Below are 27,060 nucleotides of genomic sequence, written 5' to 3' on the forward strand. Positions count from 1 at the left end.
GAAGGAAGGGAAAGGAAAAGACTCTCAGAAGTAAAAACTGAAGAGGCATAGTCTGATATCACTAGTGTCTTAGGGCTGTAAGATAATGCTGCCGCTGTGCCTGTCAGGGGAATCTTTGCCCTGTGCCTAGGAAGTACTGCTTTCAGCTGGGATTTCACAGTTGCCCTAGGGGAACAATTTCATAGCACTGATTTCATTAGCAGGAAACTGCTGGGATACTTGTCCTTCCCTAGACAACTCTTCTCTATTCTTGCTGTTTACAGTCTTCATATATTTGTAGACTTGAGATTCCTACTAGCTCCACCATCCAGAGCTTTGCTGACCCTAGCTACAACTTGCCAGCAAAAGGGAGACAGAAACTGGTTACAAGTATGGCTTAAGCAAAAGTACAAAAACAGAATTGCCTTAAACACCATTTCAGAAACTGTAATTAAAACCTGCTCCAAACATTGAAGAATATGTCTAATGTAGACAAAGCTTGAGGAAAGGGTTAATTTAAAATACACAAACAAGTCATGCAGATCTCTACTGATTGCTTAATTCTCATAATCAGGAACTTGAAAGACAAGTTTTGCAGTTAGGTTCAGGTCGGCATCATTTAACCTTTGCTAAATACAATGACTACACTTGGGATGGAAAGTTCTGAGTCATGCTTGTTGTTCAGATTCATGCTGTTGAATATCTTAATTATTATGATAACAAATGAGAAGTATTGCTATGCTTGATGTGAGAAACCTAGAGCCTCTTAGTCACTGACACCCACTGGATCTCATTGCCAAAGGAAGGTTATTTTAGTGTCAAGGTGAGGAAACATAGAACCTATGAGAATGTAGGAAGAAGCTTTGCTATTTTCCTCCCTTAACACTGAGGTTTTGCATTACACAGTTATTTGAATGATAATTGTTAAGAATATGGTAAATCCATTTTTTACTGGACACTCAGTATACATCTACATAGCAGTGTTATTTCGGAATAACTGACATTATTCTGAAATAACATCGTGTGCATCTACACTACAAGCAGTTATTTCAAAATAATGTCGAGATGGAGGACTTCTTACCCTGACTAATGGTAACCCTAATTTTACAAGGAGTAAAGGAAGTCGAGGGAAGAATGTTCTTCCTTCAATTTCGTGCTGGGTAGATAGCACCACAAGCTGAATTAATCTATTTCGACTTAAGCTATTCAATTGATGTAGTTGAAGTTTAGCTGTGCTGTGTAGACATGCCCTTGGATACTGGCTATCTATTGTTAGTATCCATTGACTACGAGATACAGATCAGGACACTCTTTTTCTCTCCCACTACCCACTATGACTTCTTTCTCACCATCTTGCCTGTGCACCTCTTGGAAATTCCCCATTATGACCTCTTACTTACAGTGGACAAAAGTGTAGGTAAGAATGAGAAAGGGAGATAGATTATGTCTTCACAGAAATTATATGTATAGATTGTGATTCCAGAGACCCTTTTTTCTTCCTAGTAGAGGGTAAGAATCGAAACGCCCCAGGGGATGGTCAGTGACCATTTTAGCTATCCGGATGTGGTTTGAATTTTGTAACAGTGGCCATTTCCTAAAAGTATAAAACACATTGTACAAAGGCGTAAAACACATTGTATCTGTTAAGCAAAAATTCTCTAGGTCAGCACATAGTACTATGCAATGACTAGTAGGTATAACCACTGGTCTAGTCTGTTTTCCAGGTTGTGTTATTCAAGAGAAAAATATTGGGAGCAATAATGAAGTGAATGGAAACTATTTTACCTAAAATATTATCAATATAATCTCTTTTTTGTCTTACAATACAATAGAAGGCACTGGAAACATAAAAGCATATTATAAACTATAAACATTCATATACAAGAAAGAAGAAAAGAAACAAGAGATGTGAATGAATACTACCTTGAAATCTTACATTAGCAACCTCTCCATCACTCAGATTTGTATTAGAATTAGTTTGTACTAGGTAGTTACAACCATGATTAGTGAAGAACACAAAACAGCACCCCACCAGGAGAAACTCGACAAGTCTTACCTCTTTCTCCAGCATTCACCACCCACACTGGAGTGATGTGCATCTTTCAGGACATGCAAACAGAAGGAATATCCCTCTGTTCCCACCAAGCATTGTACATCTAGCCTATGCACCTGTGCAAGGGTGAGTTACAGCATGGATCTTATAATTGTATTCTGTTTATTCAAATATTTTGTCAGTTTCTTGTCTAGCAGGGGTTGGCAGCTTTTCCTGCTTTGATTATCTGAATTGAAATGCTGATTTGGGTCATATATGAATATAGATGGTGATGGTCTCATCCTATTCCACAACTGGACACATCACAAAAATCATGGCCATCATATCCGATAGCATACACAGGTATAATTGAGGACCCAGTAGCAGAATACAGTACAACATATCTCTTGCATTCAAAGCCCTAAGGCCCAGCCTCCCCACAGGTTCCTAACTCCCAAGGGTCTGAAAGGGAGTTAAGTGGTGACATATCTTTGAGGATCTAGGCTTCATTAGTATAAGTCTCTGAGGAAGAGGTATTCCATTAGAATTCTAAGCTTTAGTACAACTGGGAAAGACAGGTACACAGATATTGTACACTCTAATACTAAGTTATACATAAATATTCACTTTCAAATATGAGGAGAGGAACACTAGTGAAGATCACCCTTAGAAGGCATTAAATCTGGGTGCAACTGACCTGTGAACAGAGTGCCCACCTAATGTTTATGAACCACTTAAACCCTACTTTCAGCATCTAAGTGGATCTTAAGTGAGTTATGAGCAGCCTTGTGAGGGCTCTCTGCTCAGTGGAGTCAGTTTCAACCTATAACTGTACCATAGCCTACTCACTAGTCTGTCAGAAGGGGTGTGTCATATATATGTTTACACACCAGTCATTTGTAAAGAAAATATCACAGAGAATTCAAACAGATAGTCTTGTGGAAGTTAACATGTAACAAAACCCTCCACCCAGATACACCGCTGATTAATTTCTATGTAGACCTTTGGTATTGTTTCCTCTTGTCTTGGAAAAGTATTGCTCATTGCTGGAAAAAGATTACCACAGAGACAGAGGTCCAGATTTCATCATACATGATGTAATTCCTTTCTGAACAAGCAGTTCTGTTCATTCCACTGTTCGTGTAGGCCCAGATCTGCAAAATTATTTAGATTTCTAACTTCCACTGATATGAAGGGAAGTTAGGAGCCTAAATACTCTTGGTCTACGTCTACACTGGCATGATTTTCCGGAAATGCTTTTAACAGAAAAGTTTTTCGTTAAAAGCATTTTCGGAAAAGCGCGTCTAGATTGGCAGGACGCTTTTCCGCAAAAGCACTTTTGCGGAAAAACGTCCATGGCCAATCTAGACGCGCTTTTCCGCAAAAAAGCCCTAATCGCCATTTTTGCGATCGAGGCTTTTTTGCGGAAAACAAATCTCTGCTGTCTACACTGGCCCTTTTGTGCAAAAGTTTTTTGGAAAAAGACTTTTGCCCCAACGGGAGCAGCATAGTATTTCTGCAAAATCACTGACAATCTTACATGAGATCATCAGTGCTTTTGCGGAAATCCAAGCGGCTAGTGCAGACAGCTGGCAAGTTTTTCCACAAATCAGATGATTTTGCAGAAAAACTTGCTAGTCTAGACACAGCCTTGAGGTCTTAGAACCTGATCCTAAAACCCGTTTTATTGAATAGCATCTTATTCCACAAGTGACACTTGTAAGGAACTAGTCAAGATACATTTCTATAGAGGTTTAACAATGCAGAGTGTCCCTTTGAGTACTTGCCGACACAGGGAGCAACAAGCCCTGGCCTAGGAAGCAGCACAGCAGACAGATGTTTGGAACCAGCTGACCCAACTAAGCAGCAGATATGATTGGTTCAAAGTCCCAGCTGGAAGATGTAAGTAAGGACTTAGCTCTGTAAGAGGCAGGAAGGCAGACAAGCAAGCAGGCAGGCAGGCCAACTAACTAACTAACAACCATCCACATCCACATCCACACACATACCTACATACTTCCTAGAGTAACTGTTGAAGGTGATATAAGCTGGGCTGTGATTCTTGAGCTACTGGGAAGTAGAGGACTCTGTGATATCAGGCCAGGTTAATACTATCACTGTTGTTACATTTCCACATTTTTTGCATTGGTGTAAGAGAAGAACATAGAATCTGACTGAAGGTTAAAGCTGGGTTAGAACTGGGTGTGTTTGACTGTTTTGTTTTGTCTCTTAGGGTATGTCTACACTACCCCGCTAGTTCGAACTAGCGGGGTAATGTAGGCATACCGCACTTGCAAATGAAGCCCGGGATTTGAATTTCCCGGGCTTCATTTGCATAAGCCGGCCAGCGCCATTTTTAAATGCCGGCTTGTTCGAACCCCGTGCCACGCGGCTACACGCGGCACGGGCTAGATAGTTCGAACTAGCAAGCCATTCCGCACTATCTGTACGCCTCATTCCACGTGGACCGAGGCGTACAGATAGTGCGGAATGGCTTGCTAGTTCGAACTATCTAGCCCGTGCCGCGTGTAGCCGTGCGGCACGGGGTTCGAACAAGCCAGCATTTAAAAATGGCGCCGGCCGGCTTATGCAAATGAAGCCCGGGAAATTCAAATCCCGGGCTTCATTTGCAAGTGCGGTATGCCTACATTACCACCCTAGTTCGAACTAGGGTGGTAGTGTAGACATACCCTCAGCTAGTGGGCAGATCCACCAGAGTAGATAAGGTATCAGAATCTAGGTTTGAGTAAGGCAATGTTTGGTGTAAATGAGGAAAGGTGATGCAATCCAGACATGAATAGATACAGATGGATATTTTTGCTAAAACACTGACTAAATCTATGGTCATCAAAGAATACAAATCTAACTGCCAGCATGGATGCTATTCTTTTCATACATGTGACACCTCTGAGCTAAAACAGCAAGCTCTCTGATTCAAAATATTTTAAGAGCTTTATACCAAACGTAGCCATACAATACAAGATGTGACAATGCTTATAAAGGATTATGCATAGTGAAACACTGCTGTGCCATACTTTGCAACATCTATTTTAAATGTCAGATAATTAAATTAGTGACTTAAGACTAAATTTTGTCCTACTTTCCTTCACTGAGATTGCATGGTGAAGAAATACGGATGGAATCTGACCCATGACTCTTGATGTTCATACAAGAGTTATAACAGAGTTGTTTTTGGTTTGATATGCAGGGGAACATGTTTGTGAGGCCAGCCCCTTAGCTAGTGTAAATCAGTATGGTTTATTTACCCCTTTCTCATCATGATTCATAGAAATTCACAAATGATTCACACAAACAGCAGCCAAACCTAAATGTCTCTTCCAATTAATTTAAATTGAAATGTTAACCTCTTCCATAAATCAGACTTGTTCTTTAAATTATGTTTGCATCATCTGATTAATTAACAGTTCAATTAATTCTTCATATAATTAATCTGTCATTTTATGTAATTGTATTTGGCTTTAAAGTCCTCACTTTTTGAAGAAGAAAAACAGGGTACTAAATAATTGCACCCTTTTATAATATAACACAAGACAGTGCTGGATAGGTCACTTGTACACCAATTTAAGATAATAAAAAAAAATCTGTTACTGCACAGAAATAAAAGATACATCTGAAATTTGCATCGTTCATTTTAAAGGAAACTTTCAACAAAGGAATTGAGTAGTTGTTTCCTATAAGACAATCTTCAATGCATTTTCCAGACCAGTTTTAAATTATGATAGGTTGTACCTCCCTTAACTGGGACTAGTTGGTCCAGCAACATTCATGGTCCCGGAGGACCATGAAAGTTCCTGGGCCACAGAGTCCAGGTATAAAGAGGTTGGGTCGCAGGGCAGAGTGGGGGGGGGGGGGGTGCACAACTCAGTCTGGAACCCCGAGTTGAGGGAAGTGGATACAGGAGGGAAGTAGCGGGGGGACAGCAATGGCTGCAGAGTCTTGGTGCTGCAGAGCCTCTGCCCCAGTAGCCCCAGAAGCCATGGCAGTCACAGAGCCCCAGAAGCCATGGAGCCCTGGCTGCTCTGGAAGTCACAGAGTTCCAGCCTGGAGAGCCATGGCCGGGCAGGCAGCACAGGGCTTGGTTGGAGTCCAAGCAAGGGACGGCATGAGCCATATTGGGAGGGACCTCCCCTCATTGGTCACATCCCCTTGTTTGGGACCAGTCAGGCCCCCAGAGTGCAGGATGAGGAAGGTCCAACCTATAGTTTCGTTGATATAAAAATAGCTAGACTTCTCTATTTGTCAAGCTCAGAACTCAGGTTGTGACTCAAGTTCACAACTGTAATTGCTTATGACTGGTATATTACGTGTTACCAATACAGAAAGGATCTTTATAATTCTACAGTAGCAGGGTAAACAAATAATGAGAGGTAATGTTTAATTGAGTATTACCTAAAATTTGGTTTATTTCCTTTGAAAAAATATTTTATAAACTTCGACTTCCCTTATTCCTTGTGAAATGAGGAGTTACCATGGGTTGGAGTAAGAAGTCCTCCAACTCGATATTATTTTGAAATAAAGGCTTGTAGTGTAGATGCACACTATGTTATTTTGGAATAATGTCAGTTACTCTGAAATAACGCTGCTGTGTAGACATACCCTTACTTTGCTTAAGAGCCTTTTTCTGGCATTTTGTCAAAGTGTTTCTGGATCACCCTTGGCATAGATATGCCGACACCCTTAAATAATTCTATTACATTGGTTGAAACTATTGGCCTCCCCCATTTGCCCTGTACTGACGTTAGGATTACTGGTCTGTAAAATTTCAGATCACCTCTGGATATGAGCAGCAGAAGCTCCCAAAAAGTGGGAGGCTTTACTGGCACCCAACCCCTAGCCCTGCCACTGTACTCCTCCCCCGAGGTCCTGCTCCTGTGTCACCCCCAAAAACCCTGCCCCTGCTCACTCCTCACAGCCATCTGCCTCATTATTCCCATGGCCGACTGGCTCCTCCTGTTCCAGCACCCCTGTCTCTGATTTTTTTTAAAAAAATGCATCACATTAGCTATCCTCCAGTCATATTGTAGGGAGGCTGATTTAAGTGATAGGTTACATACCACAGTTAGTAGCCCTGCACTATATGAGCTCCTTCAGAACTGCTTGGTTGAATGCCATCTCGTCCTTGTGACTTATTAATGTCAAATTTATCAATTTGTTCCAAAACTTCCTCTAGAGAAACAGCAACCTGGAACAGTTTTTCATCTGCTGCATTATCCTCTTTATGCCTTTCTTGTTATACACTTATTTGCCGTAAGAAAATATTCTGTCCTCACTGAATCAAATTGTGTCATGAAAAGCACGGTGAAGTACACTTTAACTTGACTGCCAGACACCAGGCTTTAAAGTAATTTACAAAATATCTATTTAGGGGCCTTTTCTACCATAGACCCATTTTTAATCATAGTAAGGCACTCAGTGCTATGCATGGTAGTCCAAATGTCACGCATTTCAGTTGATTGAGGGCACAATGGCAAGTCACTCCCAAAGCATCTACTTATAGCTCTGCAGTGCACACCACGTCGTTGCTCAAGTTAATCTAATTCTTTCATAGATCTGTAAAGCTTTATCATCTCAACTTTAAACTGACATAGACTGTATATTAACAGAGGTATTTAAAGTATGACATCATTGGAGAACTTGATTTTGTAACTTTTATGCAGTCTTTGCAATTATAAATATGTACTGCAGTGATAAACATTATGTGAGACTAGATTTGGCACTTAGAATAAAAGGCTGTTGGGGCATTAGAAAGTAGGTACAATATGAATGCTGAACACGGAAAGAAATTCATTTCAGCTCTAGCAATGGTCTTAACGGCATCCCCTTAATAAGGATAAGGCTGTATTTTATGATATGTGAGATACAGAGGACTAACCAAATTTTTATGAGGAATACAGACAAGCTTTTCAGTTGTTTTGCAAAGTCTTCAGTTTCAACGAGGGTCTCTGTCTGATTTTGTTATGAAAAAAACTTCAAAAAGTGATCCGAATCTAACCAAAGCACTGATGTTTCTTTCCAGAGAGACTGAAACAATAGCTCTAAACTTGATATACTCCATTCGCTCAAGGTGTGCTAGCTAAGTTGACAATGATACTTTAAATATCAACATTGTTAACTATTTCACTGCTCACCTATTATGAAAATCTGCAAGATCAGTCCTGAAAGGCTGCTCATTTTGGGTAGACATTTAACAATATGGGGGGCAAAGGAGGTTAAGTGTGAGGATGTACAACTGGATTCATTGTCCAGATGGGGGGTAGAGGGGGCAGAGGCTCAGCTTTCCACAATTTGGGAAAACCAAGTGCAGGCAATATCTGTGGAACTGGTAATAGCTTTCACACTGGAATGTTCTTGTTAGATCTGTACCTTTGCCTGGCTTTATTTTCACTAACATAGCATTCCTTTGTGTCTGCGGTGTTGGGATGAATGGAGATAATACAACTTACATGAGATAAAAAGTGAATAGTGTCTTTATGAGAAAAAGGGGAGTGGGGGTGACCCATAATGAGACTCCAGCCTTTTTCTAATGAACAAAGAAAGGTTTATCTGTAGCACAGTCACTTGCATGGCTTAATTTTTTGGGGATCATTACTCTACAGCTGGGCAGTCTTTGTTGTCCATAATCATTTTCACTATGTCATTTTCTTGTTTAGTTAAAACAACTGGTGCTAATGAAACAAGAGCAGGTGAATTTGGGTTACTATGGTTCCTGTTTACAGTGCAGAAAAACAGTCCGCCCAGTGCAAAAGAGAAAGAGCTTACTCTTTGTCAGGGACATTTCTATACTTCAGTTCAGTTTCTGTTCTCCCATCTAGAAAACAGTTAAAATTGCTGTTTTGTTCTTCCCAGTTGACATTCTGTTTCATTACTGAAGAGCTTATCCCAGCACTTCAGCTGGTGACTAGTAATTAGAGAGTATGTTCTACCTTGTCATACAAAGCATACTAAAACAGAATGAAATCAAGGTCTCAAAAAACATGCTTTGGAAAGCCTGCTAGGCTCCTAATAGAAAACGGACTAATGATCAAATAAATGACCAACCAAACGACTGTAAGAGCCTGAGTGCAAGGAGGCTGGAAAAAAGGTGCATGCTCTCAACCTTGTGGATACCATCAGGTCCCAGGCCTAGAGTAGCTGATCACTCATCACTGAGCACTGCTTACAATTTCTCAGCATTTGTTAAAATGTGATGTAGTGATCGTGACTCTTAAATTTTGAAACACTTTTGCCCTTCACCCATTAATGGGTATCAGTTGGCTAGAATACTGCACCTTTTGGACATGGAGGGGAAATTCCACGCTGCTGCACCCCAAACACAAACAAATGTATGGGACTGTATTCTCTCTGTCCTGGTGCATTTTCAAAGGTGGCCACCTAAGTTGTGGCCACAACTCTTTAAAAGCTGCCTGCTGCATTGATTGTTTTGTGACTCTCCAGCCAAACAAAATGTTGGAGAAATTCCCATCTTTGTACAAGAACAGGTGTTTTTAATAAAAATCAAGCGGCAACCTAAAGCAAACAAACTTCGCACTGGGCACACATGCACGTATGCTAGAAGTGCAGAATCTAGCAGAAATGTTGACAAACATCTTTTTAATGGTGTGGGGTGTCTACCACACATTCCCCTTGAAGGATTTAATGAAGGCTAGATGGGCCAATTAATCTATTGGACTGAAGGCTGATAGGAAAACCCAAATGAGGGGAAGATCACCGGTGTGGGAAATTTCTATAAAGTCAGGGAGCTGATAGCAGAAAGGGAGCTGCTGCTGGGAATGGGCAGTCATCCCCTGGGAAGTAGGACAAGAGTTTGGGAATGGATACTCCTAGAGAGAAGAAGAGAACAAGGAGATTTAGGAAGCAGTCCAAGGAAGGATCGGTGAGGAGTGGGAAAGAATACCCATAATTGCTAGGTTGAGGGTCGCTGGACTGGAACAGAGAGTTGAGAATGGGCATGGGTTCACTACCAGCCACTAAGGGCATTGCATAGATCAGGTGCAAGCAGTGAACAGGATGACTGCCTGGATCACTGTGTGGGATGACACAGAATGGAAGGACTGTAATCCAGAAAGGGGGAACAATGAATGACCTGGCTAGAGGGCTAAGTTGGGAAGAGGACATTGCAGTGCCTGAAGTGAGAAAAGGGCTGCAGACCTGAGATACAGACAGAGCAGAAGCGGGTGTTAGCTTTGAGAGTCAATCCCCACAATTATCAGCCAGAAGCCCCAGACAAGTGGTGAGTGGATCAGCCCCATGCCACTAATCCTTATTAATATAATAAATCCCTATGCTTTGTTAATCATGAGGTGGTAATCCAGCCCAGCCCCATAACCATGGAGGTTTCCTCAGCTAAAGGAGCTAGTGTGTCCTTCCTGCAGAAGGTGGCAGAGAGATGGGGGAGGGGAGGAAGGAGAAGAAGGGATGCTTACATAATACACAGCGCAAAGCTCAGTTCCTCAAAGTTGAGGGCAGACAATCTGCCACTGTTTGGGTCCTCCCTAGGAAAGGTATACTGGGGCTTCAAAAGGCACTTTGCCCATCACTTCTGATATTCAGGCAGTGTTGCTGGACTTGGCCTAATATATAGACAGTTATATATATAACACCTCATGAAATGAGATTTCAACTTATTATGCAATGGGTAATATACAGATCATGTGCAACTGAGTCTTAATAGGCTTTTGATTATCTTTAATTAGTTGATTAGTACCAAGCATTCTAGGTACACCTTGTAGAACACACCTTGTCTCTGAACATCCCAGTTATAGCCTAACGTTCCATTGACAACAACAGAATCTGATTAGTATAATGAGCACAACACTTGAAGTAGAAGACCAGTAATGAAGGAGTTAGTATAAAATTTAAGGGTCCCATTTTTCTATCTACCTTGGTTATTTATATACAGCCCATCACTATAGAATTAGAACACAATCTTCAATTTATTTTGCCTCACAAAATACACAGGAAGACTGTGCAGCAAGACGTAAGCACAGGTCTCCCAAGTCTAATGCTAGAGCACTAATCACTGCACCATCCTTTCAGTCAGTGAAGGATGAGATTTCATGTGGATGACTCCTGTGACAAGGTACTATTCAGCATGAATAAGAGTGGCCAAGTCAATCTCTAAATGATTGCTTAAAAAAAAATAGAGTTCAGTGAAACATTAGTTATCCATGGAACATTCGACATGTAGGTTTGTTAGGGGGATTGTGAAATGCTCAGAGAGAGTAAACAGGCTACAAAAACAGAGAACCAATAATAATTAGGGGTTTTCAGTTATCCCTATATTAAATAGATACATGTCACCTCAAGATGGAATGCAGAGAGAAAATTTCTAGACATCATTAATGACTGCTTCTTAAAATAGATTGTCCTGAAGCCCACAAGGAGAAATGTTAGTCCTAAGTAGAACACTTTTTGAGATATGGTCCAAAAGATAAATACAGCAGAACTACTTAGTGATAATGACCATAATTTAATATAACATCCTCATGGAGAAGGGGGAATACCAAAGAAAACCACCATCGTACCATTAACTTCATTACGGGAACTACACAAAAATGAGGATGCTAGTTATATGAAATTAAAAGAAAGAGTCACAAGAGTGAAATGTCTGTAGGCTGCGTGGAAAATACTTAAAAACTCTGTAATAACAGCTCAAACTAAATGTATCCCCCAAATAAAAAAGTCAGAAAACCAAAATAAAAATTCTACCCTGGCTATACAGTAGAGTAAAAGAGGCAGTTAAAGGCAAAAAGGTGTCCTTTAAAAACTCGGAGTCAAATTCCATGGAGTAAAACAGAAAGTAACATAATCTTAGCAAGGCATTTATTAAATTACAGCTAGGTCAATCAAGAAAGAATTTGGCGAGCAACCACCAAAAGCCCCCCAAAAATGCTTGCATGTTTTGTAAGAGCATCAGAAGCAGGAAGCCTGCTAAACAATCACTGGCCACTGGACAGTTAGACTTTGTCTACACAGCAGCATTATTTCGGAATAACTAATGTTATTTTGAAATAACATAGTTGGCATCTACACACAAGCAGTTATTTCAACATAATGTCAAAATAATGTTGAGCTGGAGGACTGCTTACTCTGACTCCTGTAGCCCTCATTGTATATGGAGTAAGAGAAGTCGAGGGAAGAGCACTCTATCCCAAAATAACTGCTGTGTACACAGTGCCAAAAGTCGAAATAAGCTATTTCAACACAAGCTATGCAATTAGAGTAGCTGAAGTTGCATACTTATTTCGAGTTTAGCCCTGCTGTGTAGATGTGCCCTTAATGTGCAAAAGGAAGACTCGAGGAACACAAAGCCATTGCAGAGAAACTAATTAATTCTTTTTATCTGTCTTCACTGCAGAGAATGTGAGAGAGATTGCCACACCTAAGCCATTCTTTTCAGATGACAAATACAAGGAACTGACTCAGATTGAGGTATCAGTAGATGAGGTTATAATACAAACCGATAAATCAAACAGCAGTAAGTCACCAGAACTAGATGGCATTCACCCAAGAGTTCTAAAGGAACCCAATTATGAAACTTCATAACTGCTGACTTTGGTATGTAACCTATCACTTAAATCAGCCTCTTTAGCTACCTTTCAACCAGCTGGTAGTGTATGATCCTAGCAGTTGCAGGCTAGTAAGCCTAATGTCCGTACAGGGCAAATTGGTTGAGACTCTAGTAAAAAAGCAGTTAACATGATACGTTGAGAAAGTGTCAAATCAACTTTCATAGAGGGAAATCATGCCTCACCAATCTGGTAAAGTTCTTTTGATGGTGTCGACAAACATGTGGACAAGGGTGATCCAGTTGATCTACTATACTTGGATTTAGAGAAAGCCCTTGACAAGGTCTCACACCAAAGTCACTTAAACAAAATAAAATTTCATGAAATAAGAAAGAAGGCCCTCTCATGCATCAGTAATTGGTTAAAGGATCTGAAACCAATGGTAGGAATATATTTTTACATTTTCCCCAAAGTACATATGAACATAAGAACATAAGAACGGCTGTACTGGGTCAGACCAAAGGTCCATCTAGCCCAATAGCCTGTCTGCCAACAGTGGCCAGCACCAGGTGCCCCAGAGAGGGTGGACCGAAGACAATGATCAAGCGATTTGTCTCCTGCCATCCTTCTCCAGCCTCTGACAAACAGAGGCCAGGGACACCATTTCTATCCCCTGGCTAATAGCCTTTTATGGACCTAACTTCCATGAAATTATCTAGCTTCTCTTTAAACTCTGTTATAGTCGTAGCCTTCAGTGCCTCCTCTGGCAAGGAGTTCCACAGGTTGACTACATGCTGTGTGAAGAAGAACTTTCTTTTATTAGTTTTAAACATGCTACCCATTAATTTTATTTGGTGTCCTCTAGTTCTTCTATTATGAGAACTAATAAATAACTTTTCTTTATTTGCCCTCTCCACACCACTCATGATTTTATATACCTCTATCATATCCCCCCTCAGTCTCCTCTTTTCTAAACTGAAAAGTCCCAGTCGCTTTAACTTCTCTTCATATGGGACCCGTTCCAAACCCCTAATAATTTTAGTTGCCCTTTTCTGAACCCTTTCCAAGGCCAAAATATCTTTTTTGAGGTGAGGAGACCACATCTGTACACAGTATTCAAGATGTGGACGTACCATAGTTTTATACAGGGGCAGTACTGGGAGATATGTACTAGGAGCTGTGCTGTGCTGTAAAACAATTGGAAATGAGCTGGAAAGGGGGATAAAAAGCGAGGTGGCAAAGTTTGCTGATGATACACAATTTTAAGTCCAAAGGTGACTGAGGAGTTGCAAAAGGATTTTACAAAAATGGATGACTGGCCAAAAAAAGACAGATTAAATTTAAGGCTGATAAGTGCAAAATAATGAACCTTGGAAAATATCATTCTAAATACAGGCAGTCCCCGGGTTACATGGATCCGACTTACATCGGATCCCTACTTACAAACGGGGTGAGGCAACCCTGCACTAGCTGCTTCCCCCCAGCAGACCAGGGAGACGTGAAGCTAGCGCCCCCCCCCCCCCCCCCCCACAGCAGACCAGGGAGACGCAGAGCGGCTTTTCTCAGCAGACACCTCAGCTTGAGAATAAAGGACTGAGGGAAGTGAGGTGTGGGAGAATAAAACTGAGCTCTGGAGAAATGTTTGGCTAGAGTTTCCCCTACAATATGTACCAGTTCCGACTTACATACAAATTCAACTTAAGAACAAACCTACAGTCCCTATCTTGTACGTAACCCAGGGACTGCCTGTACACACACAAAAAATGGCATCTAAATCAGCTGTTAGGCCTCAAGAAAGAGACCTTGGAATAATTGTGGATAGTCCTCTGAAAACATCCACTTAATATTCAGCACAGTTTAAAATGCTAATAGTATGTTTGGGCCCAAAATAAAAACAAGACAAAAATATCACAGTTCTACTTTATAAATACATGGTACACTCATGCCTTCATGCCTTGAATACTGTGTGTTGTTCATGATGCCCCGTTGCAAAAAAAGATATATTGGAAAAAGGGCTGGGAAGGGCAACAAAAATGATGAGGGTATGGAACAGCTTCTATATTGAGACATCTTAAAATGTCTGGGACTTTTCATTGTAGAAAAGAAATGGCTAAGGAGGGATGTGAAAGAGGACCTAAAATCATTAATAGTGTTGAAAAAAGGAACAGGAAAGTGTTATTCACCCTTTCGTGTAACACAAGAACCAGGAACAACCTAATGAAATTAATAGGCAGATGGTTTAAAATAAACATAAGGCAGTACTATTTCACACAACAAGTAGTCCTATGGCACCTTAGCCCTTGTCTACACTAGGAAGTTATTTCAAAATAACTCCCCTTATTTTGAAATAAGAGGCTGGTTATTTCAAAATAAAGAAATCCTGCTTTCCATAAGGAATAATACTTTTTTCAAAATAGTTATTTTGAAATAGTTGTAGTGTGGATGCTTCTCTGCTGCTATTGCAAAATAACTACTCCCCAGAGTCATTCAAAGTAATTACTCCCCAATGCTTCCTAGGGCTCTAAGTCGAGGTAGTGTGTCCACATTAAGGGAGCTTTCCTTGGATTAATTTCAAGGCTTCCTTTTAGTGTGGCCACTCTGTTTGGAAATAACTCCCAAATAACTATTATTTTGAAATACGTTATTTCAAAATAACTTCCTAGTGTAGACATGCCCTGAGAGACTAACAAAATTCTATATAGTATCGTGAGCTCTTGTGGGCAAAACCTGCTTCATCAGATGAATGCAGTCAACCTGTTGAACCCAGTGGCAAGGACTATTGTGAAGGGCAAACCCATAAATGGCTTCAAAAAAAAGCTTTAGATAAGTTAATTGATAATAGGTCCATCAATGGCTGTTAGCTAGTCCCTAAATTTCTGACATTCAAAAGCTGGTACTTGACAGTAAGCTAATGGATCATTCAATAATTGCCTAATTCTGTTCTGTAGTAAGACAGGATATGGGGCTAAATGGACCATTAGTCTGACCTCTGTATAGCCAGTCTATACTAAGAGAGTGAAGAGAGTATATATAATCTCTGCTACTTCCTTTGGCTATTTACTCCAGCCTAGCATCATTGCCTCAGACTTGACAGAACCGATTCAAAGCCAGCTAGCTTTCATCCAAGAGCTACTTTGGCCCCTAAAGTTCAGCTAGTCTGTCTCCCTGGATAGTTTCACATACATTCAGGAAGGAGGAGAGAATGAAGTCCTGTATTATGGGCAAAGAACCCTCTCATAATAGACATGTAATTACCCAAGCAGACAAGTGGGGTAAAGGGGGCAGTTGTTCTGGGGCCTGGTGATTGAAAAGGACCAAAGCTCCTGGCCACCACCTGCTAGTGGTTTAAATCACTGCTGGAGAGCTGTGCAGCGTGCTTCAGGCAGCATTGAGGGCTGCCTGGAAGAGGTGTGGCACCCTCTGGGAAGTGCTGAGGGCTTCCTGAAGGAGACTAGCCTCAGCCCCAACCCTACTACTGAGGCCCTGCTCCTTCAAGAAATACAGGGCAAAGCCCTCCCCACCTTTTCCAGAGGTCAGAGTCTGTTGGCCTCATTGTATCCATCTCTGCCTTCTGCCAGAAAGGAAAGAACAGCACCATTTACACTGACTTTGTCAATCTCTGACTGGATCTATAATATAGCTGGTAGGAAATTTTCAAAGTATTGACAAATGCTAAAATAGCAATACTTTGAGGTCAGTAATACGAAGGGTGATGACAAATCTCAAAGATTAGCACGGATAATTCCATGTGCTGTATACAGCACATCTAGGCTGTGTCTACATTGGCACCCCTTTCCGGAAAAGGGATGCTAATGTGACGAGTCAGAATTGGGGATAAGCTGGAGAAAAGCGCCAGTCTAGACGCGATTCTCCGGAAAATAAGCCCTTTTCCGGAGGATTTCTTATTCCTACTTGAAACGAATGTTCATGGTTGCAAAGAGGCTTTTGAATATGAACTTGAAAGTAGGAATAAGAAATCCTCCGGAAAAGGGCTTATTTTCCGGAGAATTGCGTCTAGACTGGCGCTTTTCTCCGGCTTATCCCCATGCCGGAAAAAAGCGGCAGCCATGTAAATGCAAATGCCGCGGGGGATATTTAAATCCCCCGCAGATTTGCAATTCCAAAGTGTCTAATCTGCATCCCTTTTCCGGAAAAGGGGTGCAATGTAGACATAGCCCTACTGTATATTTGAGAGCGTTAATGTGCCTGTCTGCCTGTCTGTCTGACAGTCTGTTTGTTCAAGAACACCTCCTAAAATGGTAAGAGCTAGGATGACCAAATTTGCTATGCAGCTTCCTCTATCATAACTTAAAAGCAAAGTCAGGGTTTGGTTGTGCCAGGATATGGGATGTGCCTGGAATGAGATTGCTTCTCATAAAATGGAAAGGGCGGTGTCTGCTAGCAAGGACAGTTATACTGTATAATGATCACATGGGAAAAGTAAGGGGAGTAGAGATGGGAACTGGGATTTCCCAATGGGACAGAAGGGAGTAGAGGTGGAGAAGGAAACAGCTATGTGCTATATATTTGAGAGAATTTGTCTGTTGTATGTCAGTCTGTCTGTCTCCCAGCTAGGGACATGCATCCCTCTCAGTGTCTGCTGCAACTGCAGCAGCCATTGACAAGTATTTCTCATCTGGCCCTTACCTGCTGCAGTAACAGAGAGTTGGGGTTGTCTTTTCTCCATGGGTCAGCCTGCATACTGAACCTCTCATATTTTATAAACTTAGATGATGGCTGCATATATACACAATCCTATGACATCAGAACATTCCCCACTCTTCCTGTCCCAATTGTTTCAGGTTACTGCATGCAGAACAGATATACTTGGGCAGGAATGTCTGTGGCAACAGAAAGAAAGAGCAGCCTTTTCCAAATGCGGACTGCCACTTGGTTGCAGTTGGTTGCAAATATTTTCTTTCTCCTACACACTCTCTGGCTACGTCTAGACTGGCATGATTTTCCGCAAATGCTTTTAACGGAAAAGTTTTTCCGTTAAAAGCATTTGCGGAAAAGAGCATCTAGATTGGCACAGACGCTTTTCCACAAAAGCACTTTTTGCGGAAAAGCGTCCGTGCCAATATAGACGCGGTTTTGCGCAAGAAAGCCCCGATCGCCATTTTCGCGATTGGGGCTTTTTTGCGCAAAACAATACCGCGTTGTCTACACTGGCCCTCTTGGGCAAAAGCATTTGCACAAGATGGCTTTTGCCCGAATGGGAGCAGCATAGTATTTCCACAAGAACACTGACAATCTTACATGAGATCGTCAGTGTTCTTGTGGAAATTCAAGCGGCCAGTATAGACAGCTGGCAAGTTTTTCCGCAAAAGCAGCTAGACTACAAGTTTTTGTCAGAAAAAGGTACACAAAATGTGCTACGGAAGATGCCTACATTTTTCCAATTCTTTTGTTGGAAGAGGTTTTTCTGACATTTAGCCTGTCTAGACAGGGCCAAATGTTGGGGAAAAAAACCTCTTTTGGAAGCCCTCTTCTTCCTCGTGGAATGAGGAATACAGGGACTTCCAAAAGAGCATGTTTGCTCTGCCACAAAAAAAAGCGGAAGAGCAAATGTGTTCCCTGGACATGGCAGAGTTTTTTCAAGATATGTCTGGTATCCTGAAAAAAACCCACAGTCTAACCATACTCTCTGAGATCTCCTCACATTCCATAGTTCAGATTTGTTAGTTATAGTTTTCAGGTTGGTGGGATTTTAGCCAATCTGAAATATTTTGGCACCTGAATTTGTGTAAGAAAATAACCTTTCATTCATAGGCAGAGTTATTCTCCCCTTTGTCAAAAATACTGTAAAGTATGTTAGTTATACCATGGAATCCCTGTGAACATGGGAGCCACAGCCTCATGGGGCTCCTGCCAAGAGATGGGGGGAGGGAGCTGGCTCAGAGCTCCCAGATGGGGCAGGGCCTCTGGTAAAAGTGGTGGGCTGGGCCACAGCGTGTCCCTCCAGCCAGCTCCCAAAGCCACCAGGAGTGTGTGGCACGGTGCTCCTGCAGCAATTTAAAAGTCCTGGAACTATGGGTTCCGCTGCTTCCGCAGGACAGGTTAGATATGGGACCCGCCTGGTCCCAGATGAGAGATTTTGCTGAACCAGGGGCGGTCATTTCTGGCTCCCTGCTGCTGGCCCCATTCCCTGCCCTGCCGCTCCATTGGGCTTCCCAGCTCCCCCAGGCAGCCCAACTAGGTCATTCGTTTGGCTTCCCATCTACTTTTCTCCCCTCCCCCACAACCCAGATCCCTCCCTCTGCACAGCGCACCTGGGCCACCTCCTGTCCTTTCTGGCTGCATTTCCCTCTCCCCCACAGCCCAGCTGAGCCACATGCAAGGCTTCCTGGCTCCCAGCACCCCCAGGCAGCCCAACTAGATTTTATGCCAGACTCCCCTTCCCCCTGCATTGCATTGGGCTCCCAGGCCCCCTAACCCCCACAGTACATGGGAACTCTCTGATACTGGAAAATCCGTGCTCGTTGCCAGACCAGAGTCCCAGTTTGTAAAGGGGCAACCTGTAGCAGTAGTGGCCAAGAGTCCCAGGCCCCTTGAATAATTGGGCCCTAGGGCAATTGCCCTCCTCATGTCCCCTCCTCCCTCATTAGTGGGCTGTCTATGCAGATTCAGTATAGACAGGCTGCCTTTCACCTTTTCCCTACCACTGACATGCCTTTCAAACTCATATGGCCCAATCTAATAACTTAATACAGGCAAGGCAAACTTATACTTCTTGTTATTTTGGTAGAATGATCAAGTCCCAAGCCCCAAAAGATGTCTGTAGTTAGCACTTCTACAAACAGGGATCACCTCATAAAATGCTTCTTTTATTCTGTTTAGATATACCTCTTACCTGAATCAAATTATACAAATTAGTTTACAAAGTTGTGATTTGAAAACATGAATCTCTTTAGAAATTATAGAAAATGTTTGTAAAATACCCAGCCCTACACGCAAGTGATAAACCAGATTCAAATGCAAATTAAAAAAGAAGGAAATTAGTGACTGACCCACAACATTTCCATTTTAAATCCTAGAAAGAAGTAATTTCATTAACTTTTTAAGCTCCATCTCTACCCTTTTTATTTTTAATGTCCAGCAGAAAAAAAGTTTGAACCCTCTTATTTCTTCATGGTGTGGTTTGAGGGGGGGGGGGTTCATTTTCTGCTTTTTTCACATTCGAAATATCAGATCCTAGTCTACCAATATGTGCTAGAGGTATGTGAGAACAGCTACAGAAATTTTTAGAGTGTCTTTGGTGGTTGTGTTTCTTTGGTTTTGTTTTTAACTCTTACTTAAAATATCTTAATATTAAAACACTTAAAATTCTTGACTAATATTTTGGAGGAAAGACTCTTCAACCAAGAGTTGGAAAAATTCCCAGTGCAGGTTTTTACTATCCAATGGGTCCTCAAGCAGAAACATTGATCACAGCATAACGATATTCTTTCTCTTTTTAAAAAGTGGAGAGGTAAAACTTAAACACAGTAAAAGAAAAAATCTTGACACTATAAATATGTTATATGCAAATTATGCATGCTAGGGCAGATTATAAATATGAGAGAGACTGAGATAAATGAGATTCTGTTGAATAACAATTGAAGTTGATTTCACAATGTTTCCAGCTGTGACAAGAAACAGAAATCCTGGAAATCTTGCAAGAAAACAAGTTTTTGAAAGAGAGCGGCGGTCTTACTGAGCTGAAGTAGAGCATATTACAAACACTTCTCTTATAGCCCCAGACAAATGCTGTATTTGCAGATTAATGTTCATGGTTGCAAAGAGGCTTTTGAATATGAATGGAGGAAGTGCTGTCTGACTGACCGTACACACTAAGGTCTCCAGGGTAAAAGGGAGATGCCCTACACCTGCCCTAACAGGTCATTCCACTTGAGGATTTTCCCAACATGAAAGAATCTTCAGCTGGTAAATCAACTCTATGGCAATTCCCTGTGGCCCCAGCTAATGGGTAGGAGAGCATATTTCAGGGGGAAAGAAGATTTACCCCACACAGCTGTAGTACCATTCCTTTGAAGAGTGAAGTATGTCTTTGGCACTGTAAGAGATATTGATTGTCCCTACTCATCCAAATAGAAAGTGGCCTTTGGAACCTAAAAATGTCAGTTCTGTTAGCTAGTCATTTCAGTGGAAACATGCATCTATTTTGGGATAGTGGCCACAGCTTTTTTAGCAAACCCCTGTCTCAACTGCAGTGCATACATTGGATTCCCCACTCCTCTTCAAATCAGACTCCCAGTGAAATAATCTATTTCAATTAGATTCCTAGTCTGATTTTTCAGACTTAATGAGTTCAAATAACTTTTAGGCAAGAATTCTAGCCATTCATTCCTCCATTTACGGTACCATAGTGTAACTCAGATTTTGAGCTCTGCAAGGTGGGGATTTATTTATTCAGCACCACGCATTGCATCTATGATGAGATAGAAACTAACACAGATACCTTAGAAATTCACCCACCATTAGGAACAAAATGTGAGGGGATGTTTCCAGCTTCTTGCCCTTTTTAAGTAATTTACTCAGCTTTGGAATTATTTAAATTACAAGCCCTTTGGGAACAGATCCCTTATCTTTTTATTCTTTAGAAAGCACCTAGCATATTTTTACTGCTATATAAATAATAATCATAATAATTACCCGTACTAGCTGTGACCCACCTATATAATAAGGAAGTGATTAGGACATGTGGGGAAGGGAAGTGATTTAGATTGAAACAAACATCTGAATACTTTGCCTTATTTTATTTATTTGGGACTAGACTGTGATCTCCTTACTCATGTTAAGCAGTGCCTTGCACTACTGAGAAGACTTTTGGAACAAGGTACTAGTCAGTGTGAGAAAAGGTATTGCAATCTGTTCCTTCTATTAAGACAAGAGGAACAACAATTGTGCATATAATGTGGGTGTTACTTACGGCTCAGCCTCAATGCTCTGAACAGGAGCTACGTAGTTGGCGGGGATGTAGCCGCTGAGCGTCTGGCCAGGCTGGGTTGACCCACTGTCCAGGAGGAGAGTAGCGTGCCACCAGCCCTCTGGAGATGTATCCAACACCTCGAGTTTATCTCCAGTTCGGAAGCTCAGATCATCCTTAGTGCGGGCCTGATAATCAAACAGTGCCACAAAGTTGTGACGATTTGTGGGCTTCTGATCACGCGGTGGAGGCAAAGGAATTCCAGCATCCACACCTGCCTGGGCAGTATTGTCTATCTGGCAATCATTTCCCCACAAGCCACGATTAACATGGCCTGTCTTATATTTCTCCCCCTCTCCTCCATCATCACTCTCTTGGAAGAGCCAAGGGGCACACCTCTGCATACAAATGCAATGCTTCCGGCAAAAGTTCCCCATGCTGCTCCTCTTGGTGGCTTCTTCTCTCCTCTTTATTTTTCTTTTCTTTTCCAAGTGGCAATATCTTTATACATAATTTAGCATTGTCATCCTTTTAGTTCTTTGCAGGATATTTTTCCTCCTTTGGCACAAGATGAAATAAATTTTGCTGTAGCTGGAAACTTTTCTTTCCAAAGTCCCACCGAGAGCTTGTTGCAGGCTGCTTCTTACTCAGGAGTGATACCTGAGCATTAAAGTGCAATAGTGCATGGGGGAGAATTGTTTGCTTCCTCTTTTGATCAGGAAAACAAAAAAGGACAGTGGTTGGGCCAAAATCTGGCAGCAAAAGAAAATCATTGATCTTGTTTGTCCTATCAAAAGAAAAAAAGTACAAATAATTAGAAATAATTTTAAAATCTTAGCGTTGACTCTTCTCAGAGCTGTACTACTTCTGAAGATTCTTCTTCTTGACCCATATGAGTGCCTGCTGTGGTCAGCACAGAGCCTTTCTGCACATTGTAGCGGTTGGTAATGAATAACTAACCCAGCCAGCCTGTTTTTTTCACAGCCTGAGACGTGGCTTGCCTGAATATTTTTATTTGCTTCCTGGTTTGCTTTGGTTTCTCTTCTCAGAGATATGCAAGTAGGCTACCTTGTGTCCCTCCAGTGCCTCCACCTGGGAGCACACCTGCTTCTGCTTTCAACATGTATGCTTACATTACCATATGTCAAAGCTTTAAAAATCCCCTTATAATCTCTGAAGTTCTTGAACTAGGTTTGACACTTTATAAAATGAAAAAATAAATATGGTGGGTACAGTAAAAGTCATATATTTTAATTCCTTCCTTATTCTTTGACTTAAAAATTAAACGCGCCAGCCAAAGAATCATGTTACACTGTTGAATTGTACCAGCCATACAGAATAAATAGGTATTATGCTAGAGAGACGAGGTGGGTTGGTAATCTTTTATTGGACCAACTTCATAACAATAGCCAGACCTAGGCACAACTTGGTATTTGAACACATTTGGGACAAAGCAGCAGCTTGGGCCAGATTCAGCATTGTACAGTCTGAGCGAGCAAAGCTTGAGAACACCACTATGGTGCACGGAATCTCTGGGGTGTGTCTGCAGGGAACACAGGAATTCCAGAATGTAGAAGAGTCAGACTGGGCATAAGAGGACATAACTGAGGGAGACCTGCACCCCTCTGGGCTCATTCGAGTAGGGCTTGCAGCAGCCCTAGTTAGTCTGGGCTGCAGCTACCCCAGTCCTGATAGCCCCTGAATGGCAGAAGTGCAAGCTGACTCTGTGCCAGCAGTAACTGAGTCTATACATACCTCTCACATTTACCTCTGTTCCACACTGAAGGTATGTCTACACTACAGAGTTTTGTCGGAAAAACAGTCAGTTTTTCTGACAAAACTTGAGGAACGTCCACACTACAATTGCATTCTTTCACAAATAAATCAAAAGAACTGCGGGGGTTTTCTGCAATTGGTAATCCTCATTCTACGAGGAAGAACGTCTTTTTGCGAAAGCACTCTTGCAAAAAGGCGTCTATGGATGAGGAAGAGGGAATTTTTTCAGAAGAAGAAGGAAGAGGAAAAAGCACAGGTGCCTTGGTGCCCATTCTGTCCATCGCAATCACTGCTTACGTGTGAGATAGCGTCCAGGCAGGCTGGACGCTATCTTTCAAAAAAGCACATCACTTTTTTGATGCACTTTTGCAGTGTGGATGCTCTTTTGCATGAAGTTTTTTTGGAAGATCGCTTCCGAAAAAAGCTTCTTGTGCAAGAAGCCTGTAGTCTAGGCATAGCCTGAATGAGTGTTTGATGATGTAATTTATTCCAATTACAGATGGTGACTAATGAACTGACAGAAAATGAGAGAATGAGGTAATATATTTCATTGGACCTATGAAGGGTTGTGCATGCAAGGCCCCTTCTGAAATGGTCATGAGATTCCTGTTGGGCCCTGTGCTTCAGCTGGTCCAGGTCTCCCAAGCAGATGACCTTGCCCAGCAGGATGGAGTTGATGGCCCTCACAACCTGCGGAAGGAGACAAACAAACACAACAGAGAATGAGAGGGGGTGTTCCTGAGCCCTTGGGAGGTGCCCTCCCATCTCCTCTTCTCCCCCCCTCAAATACCCCAGGAGATACCCCCTATGAGCTCAGCAGCAGGGCTGTGTGAGGGTGGGATGGCACAACCCCCTGGGGATGGGGCTTCCCCCCCCAGCCCACCCCTACAGCACTCCACCCTCCTTTCCCTAAGGTCCCCCTTTCCAGGACTTGCCCTCACCCCAAGGGACTGCAGCCCGAGGGTGCCTTATCTCCATGAGGAGGGCCCCAACGGTGGACTTCCCCACACCAAACTGGTTGCCCACTGACCGGTAGGTGTCTGGGATGGCAAGCTTCCAGACAGCGATGGCAATCCACTTCTCCAGGGGGATGGCGGGCCACAGGCGGGTGTCATGCCGTTGGAGGGCAGAGGTTAGGCAGGCACATAGCTCCAAAAAGGTGGTCTTCCGCATGGAAGTTTTGGAGCCACTGCTGGTCATCCCACCGCTCCATCACCAGCCAGTCCCACCAGTTGGAACTGGTGCTGAGCCTCCAAAACCATCTCTCCACTGTGAAGTATGGTTGCCAGGGTCTTGTTCCCACACACAGGGAGAGAGTCTCAAAGATTAACTCGGTGTCAAGCTCGTGGAGGGCCTTGAAGGCAGCCTGCACAAACTGCTGCACAAACTGCAGCATGGCCCTGTGGGGCCATTGCATGCCAAGGGGCAACTCTGGCTTCATGTCACAAAGAATGCTGTGGTGTCCAAAAGCTGGGCAACCACAGCATACACTGCTAAAGCTTTGCTGGCCCTCAGAGTGATAGACAAGCACACAGCAGAAGCAGAGAAAATATGTCCACGGGGGTCCCTTTAAGTGTGTCTCTCAGCTAGGCTTAGGCAACAGCACTCGAAAGCAACTGCTGATGTAATGTCCTGCCTGAACTGCTTCAGGGTGGCCTTAAATGCAAGATAGCGTCCAATCAATGTGGATGCTATCTTTAGAAAAAGCAGATCACTTTTTTTGATGCACTTTTGCTGTATAGACACTCTCTGTCGAAAAAAGGTTTTCCAGAAGATCGCTTCCGGAAAAGCTTCTTTTGAAAGAAGCCTGCAGTCTAGACGTAGCCCCAGTCTATGCTTGCTCAACTCCACCACCTGTTGGAAACATACATTCAATTGTAGGCATACCGAGGCCTTGAGTACTTTCGTCAGGTTAGCTATTGGCTGCTCCAACCCCTGAGCAGAGGCAGGAAGGAGCTGACTATGCCACACGTGCAAACAGTGGCCCATGAGTGTTTCTTTCACATGAAATGTCTTAAAATGTAAGGCCAAATTCTGTCCTGATTTTCACTCCATGTATGCTAATTGACTTGAATAGTCTCACACAGAGTATTAGTCAAGCCAGATTTTGCCCTTTAATGTTTAAGAACAGGAAACCAGAATATGTAACATAATCCATTTCCTAATCCACTGTGAGGAGTCAGTCATGAATAAGGAGCAACCAGTTTTACATTTGGAAAATGGGTAGCACCCATCTCTGATATTTTCAAATAAAACAAGCAATTGAGGCAAAGCCATAACTTTACACACATAACAAGGATGTTCCTCAGAATGTTTTTCTTGGTAACTGGTTTATAAAAATAGAGCTATAGGATGACTTTATAACAATACTATGCTACCCAGTGTAAACAATGCTGCCTTTCTTTAATTTCTTTACAGACACAGAACAACAGCAATTCATGTTTTTATATTTAACTTTTCCAGGTCACTCTTCCACCATCAAATTTCAGCAAACCATTAAATTAATTGAGGGCTACAAAAAGGTTTTGGTTCCTCTTTTTGCATAGACAATTTGCTTTTGTGCCAAAAGGCATAGCAACTGTGGCTGCTATTTAATGAGTCATGTGAGCTATTTATTAAATTTCTCTGACCAGTTAAAGAAAGCAAACTCAACATTAGAATTCATAGGTCACATGTAATAGAATGACTTTTTGTTACTACATCCCCTAGATTTGTTGCAAAATTCTTTAGATATATTGTTTGAGGTGCCTTTGCCAAAATTACTGGCCGTAGGTCTTAAATATGACCTTGTCCTCAAATCTGGGTATTTCCCAAGTACATACCCAATATATTTGGCACAATGTGAAGTTTCACTGTAGAGATAATTTTTTCTTAGAAAGTTTATATTAGTGTCTGCAGTGTGTTCCTCCTGTTTTCTGTTCGTTTGCATTTTTTATGTAACTACACTTTGGGTATGTCTAGACTGCATCCCTCTGTTGGCAGAGGGATGCAGATTAGGCAGGTCGACATTGCAAATGGAGCAGGGATTTAAATATCCCGCACTTAATTTGCATAAAAATGGCCACCATTTTTGCCGACTTAGCACTTTGTCAGCAAAAAGAGGCAGTCTAGAGGGGGATCTGTCAAGAAAGAAAGCCTTTTTTGGCAGATCCTGTAAACTTCTCTGCAGGAGGCATAAGGAATCTGTCAAAAAAAGGCTTTCTTTATCAACAGATCCCCCTGTAGACTGCCTCATTTTGCAGCCAAAGTGCTGAGTCGGCAAAAATGGCAGCCATTTTTATGCAAATTAAGCACGAGATATTTAAATCCCCGCTTCATTTGCAATGTCGACTTGCCTAATCTGCATCCCTCTGCCGACAGAGGGATGCAATCTAGACATAGCCTTTGAATCCACAGCTAAAATATTATATTTAATTATATGACTGTCAAATTAATAATGTAAAATCTGGTACTTTGATCTTAAATACTATGGTAAAGGATATCATGCAGTGAGATAGGAGCTACAACACAATCAATCCTTATGTTTATTATTAATATCACAAACAGTAACAAGTCACCGGGATCAGATGGTATTTACCTAAGAGTTCTGAAGAAACACAAGTGTGAAATTGCAGAACTATTAACTGTGGCATATAGCCAAGTTGGCCAATCATCAGTAAATTCACAAACAATCCATAAAAAAGAACTAAAATTGGACCTCTCTGTAAAATGGTAAAAACATTCAGATATCAGTAAAAAACCACCAAGCTTTGCAGTGCATCTGAGGAGTCCTTCCGCCTTGGCAGGGGCAGAGAGAAGAACTCTCCTGACCTGTT

The 27,060-nt window shown here is 42.0% G+C and overlaps 1 protein-coding gene across 1 annotated transcript in view; it reads right to left on the reverse strand.

The window, feature by feature from the left end:
* Positions 1-22,401, reverse strand: part of FRK (fyn related Src family tyrosine kinase) — a 57,827-nt gene extending 35,426 nt beyond the window's left edge. The window contains exon 1 of the mRNA XM_014573682.4: positions 21,473-22,401. Coding sequence (XP_014429168.2) covers positions 21,473-21,906 — 434 coding nt within the window. The 5' untranslated portion in view covers positions 21,907-22,401. The remainder of the gene's footprint in view (positions 1-21,472) is intronic.
* Positions 22,402-27,060: the final 4,659 nt, after the last annotated feature.

Source organism: Pelodiscus sinensis, chromosome 3, assembly GCF_052426305.1.
Source record: "Pelodiscus sinensis isolate ZL-2025 chromosome 3, ASM5242630v1, whole genome shotgun sequence".
NCBI lineage: Eukaryota > Metazoa > Chordata > Testudines > Trionychidae > Pelodiscus > Pelodiscus sinensis.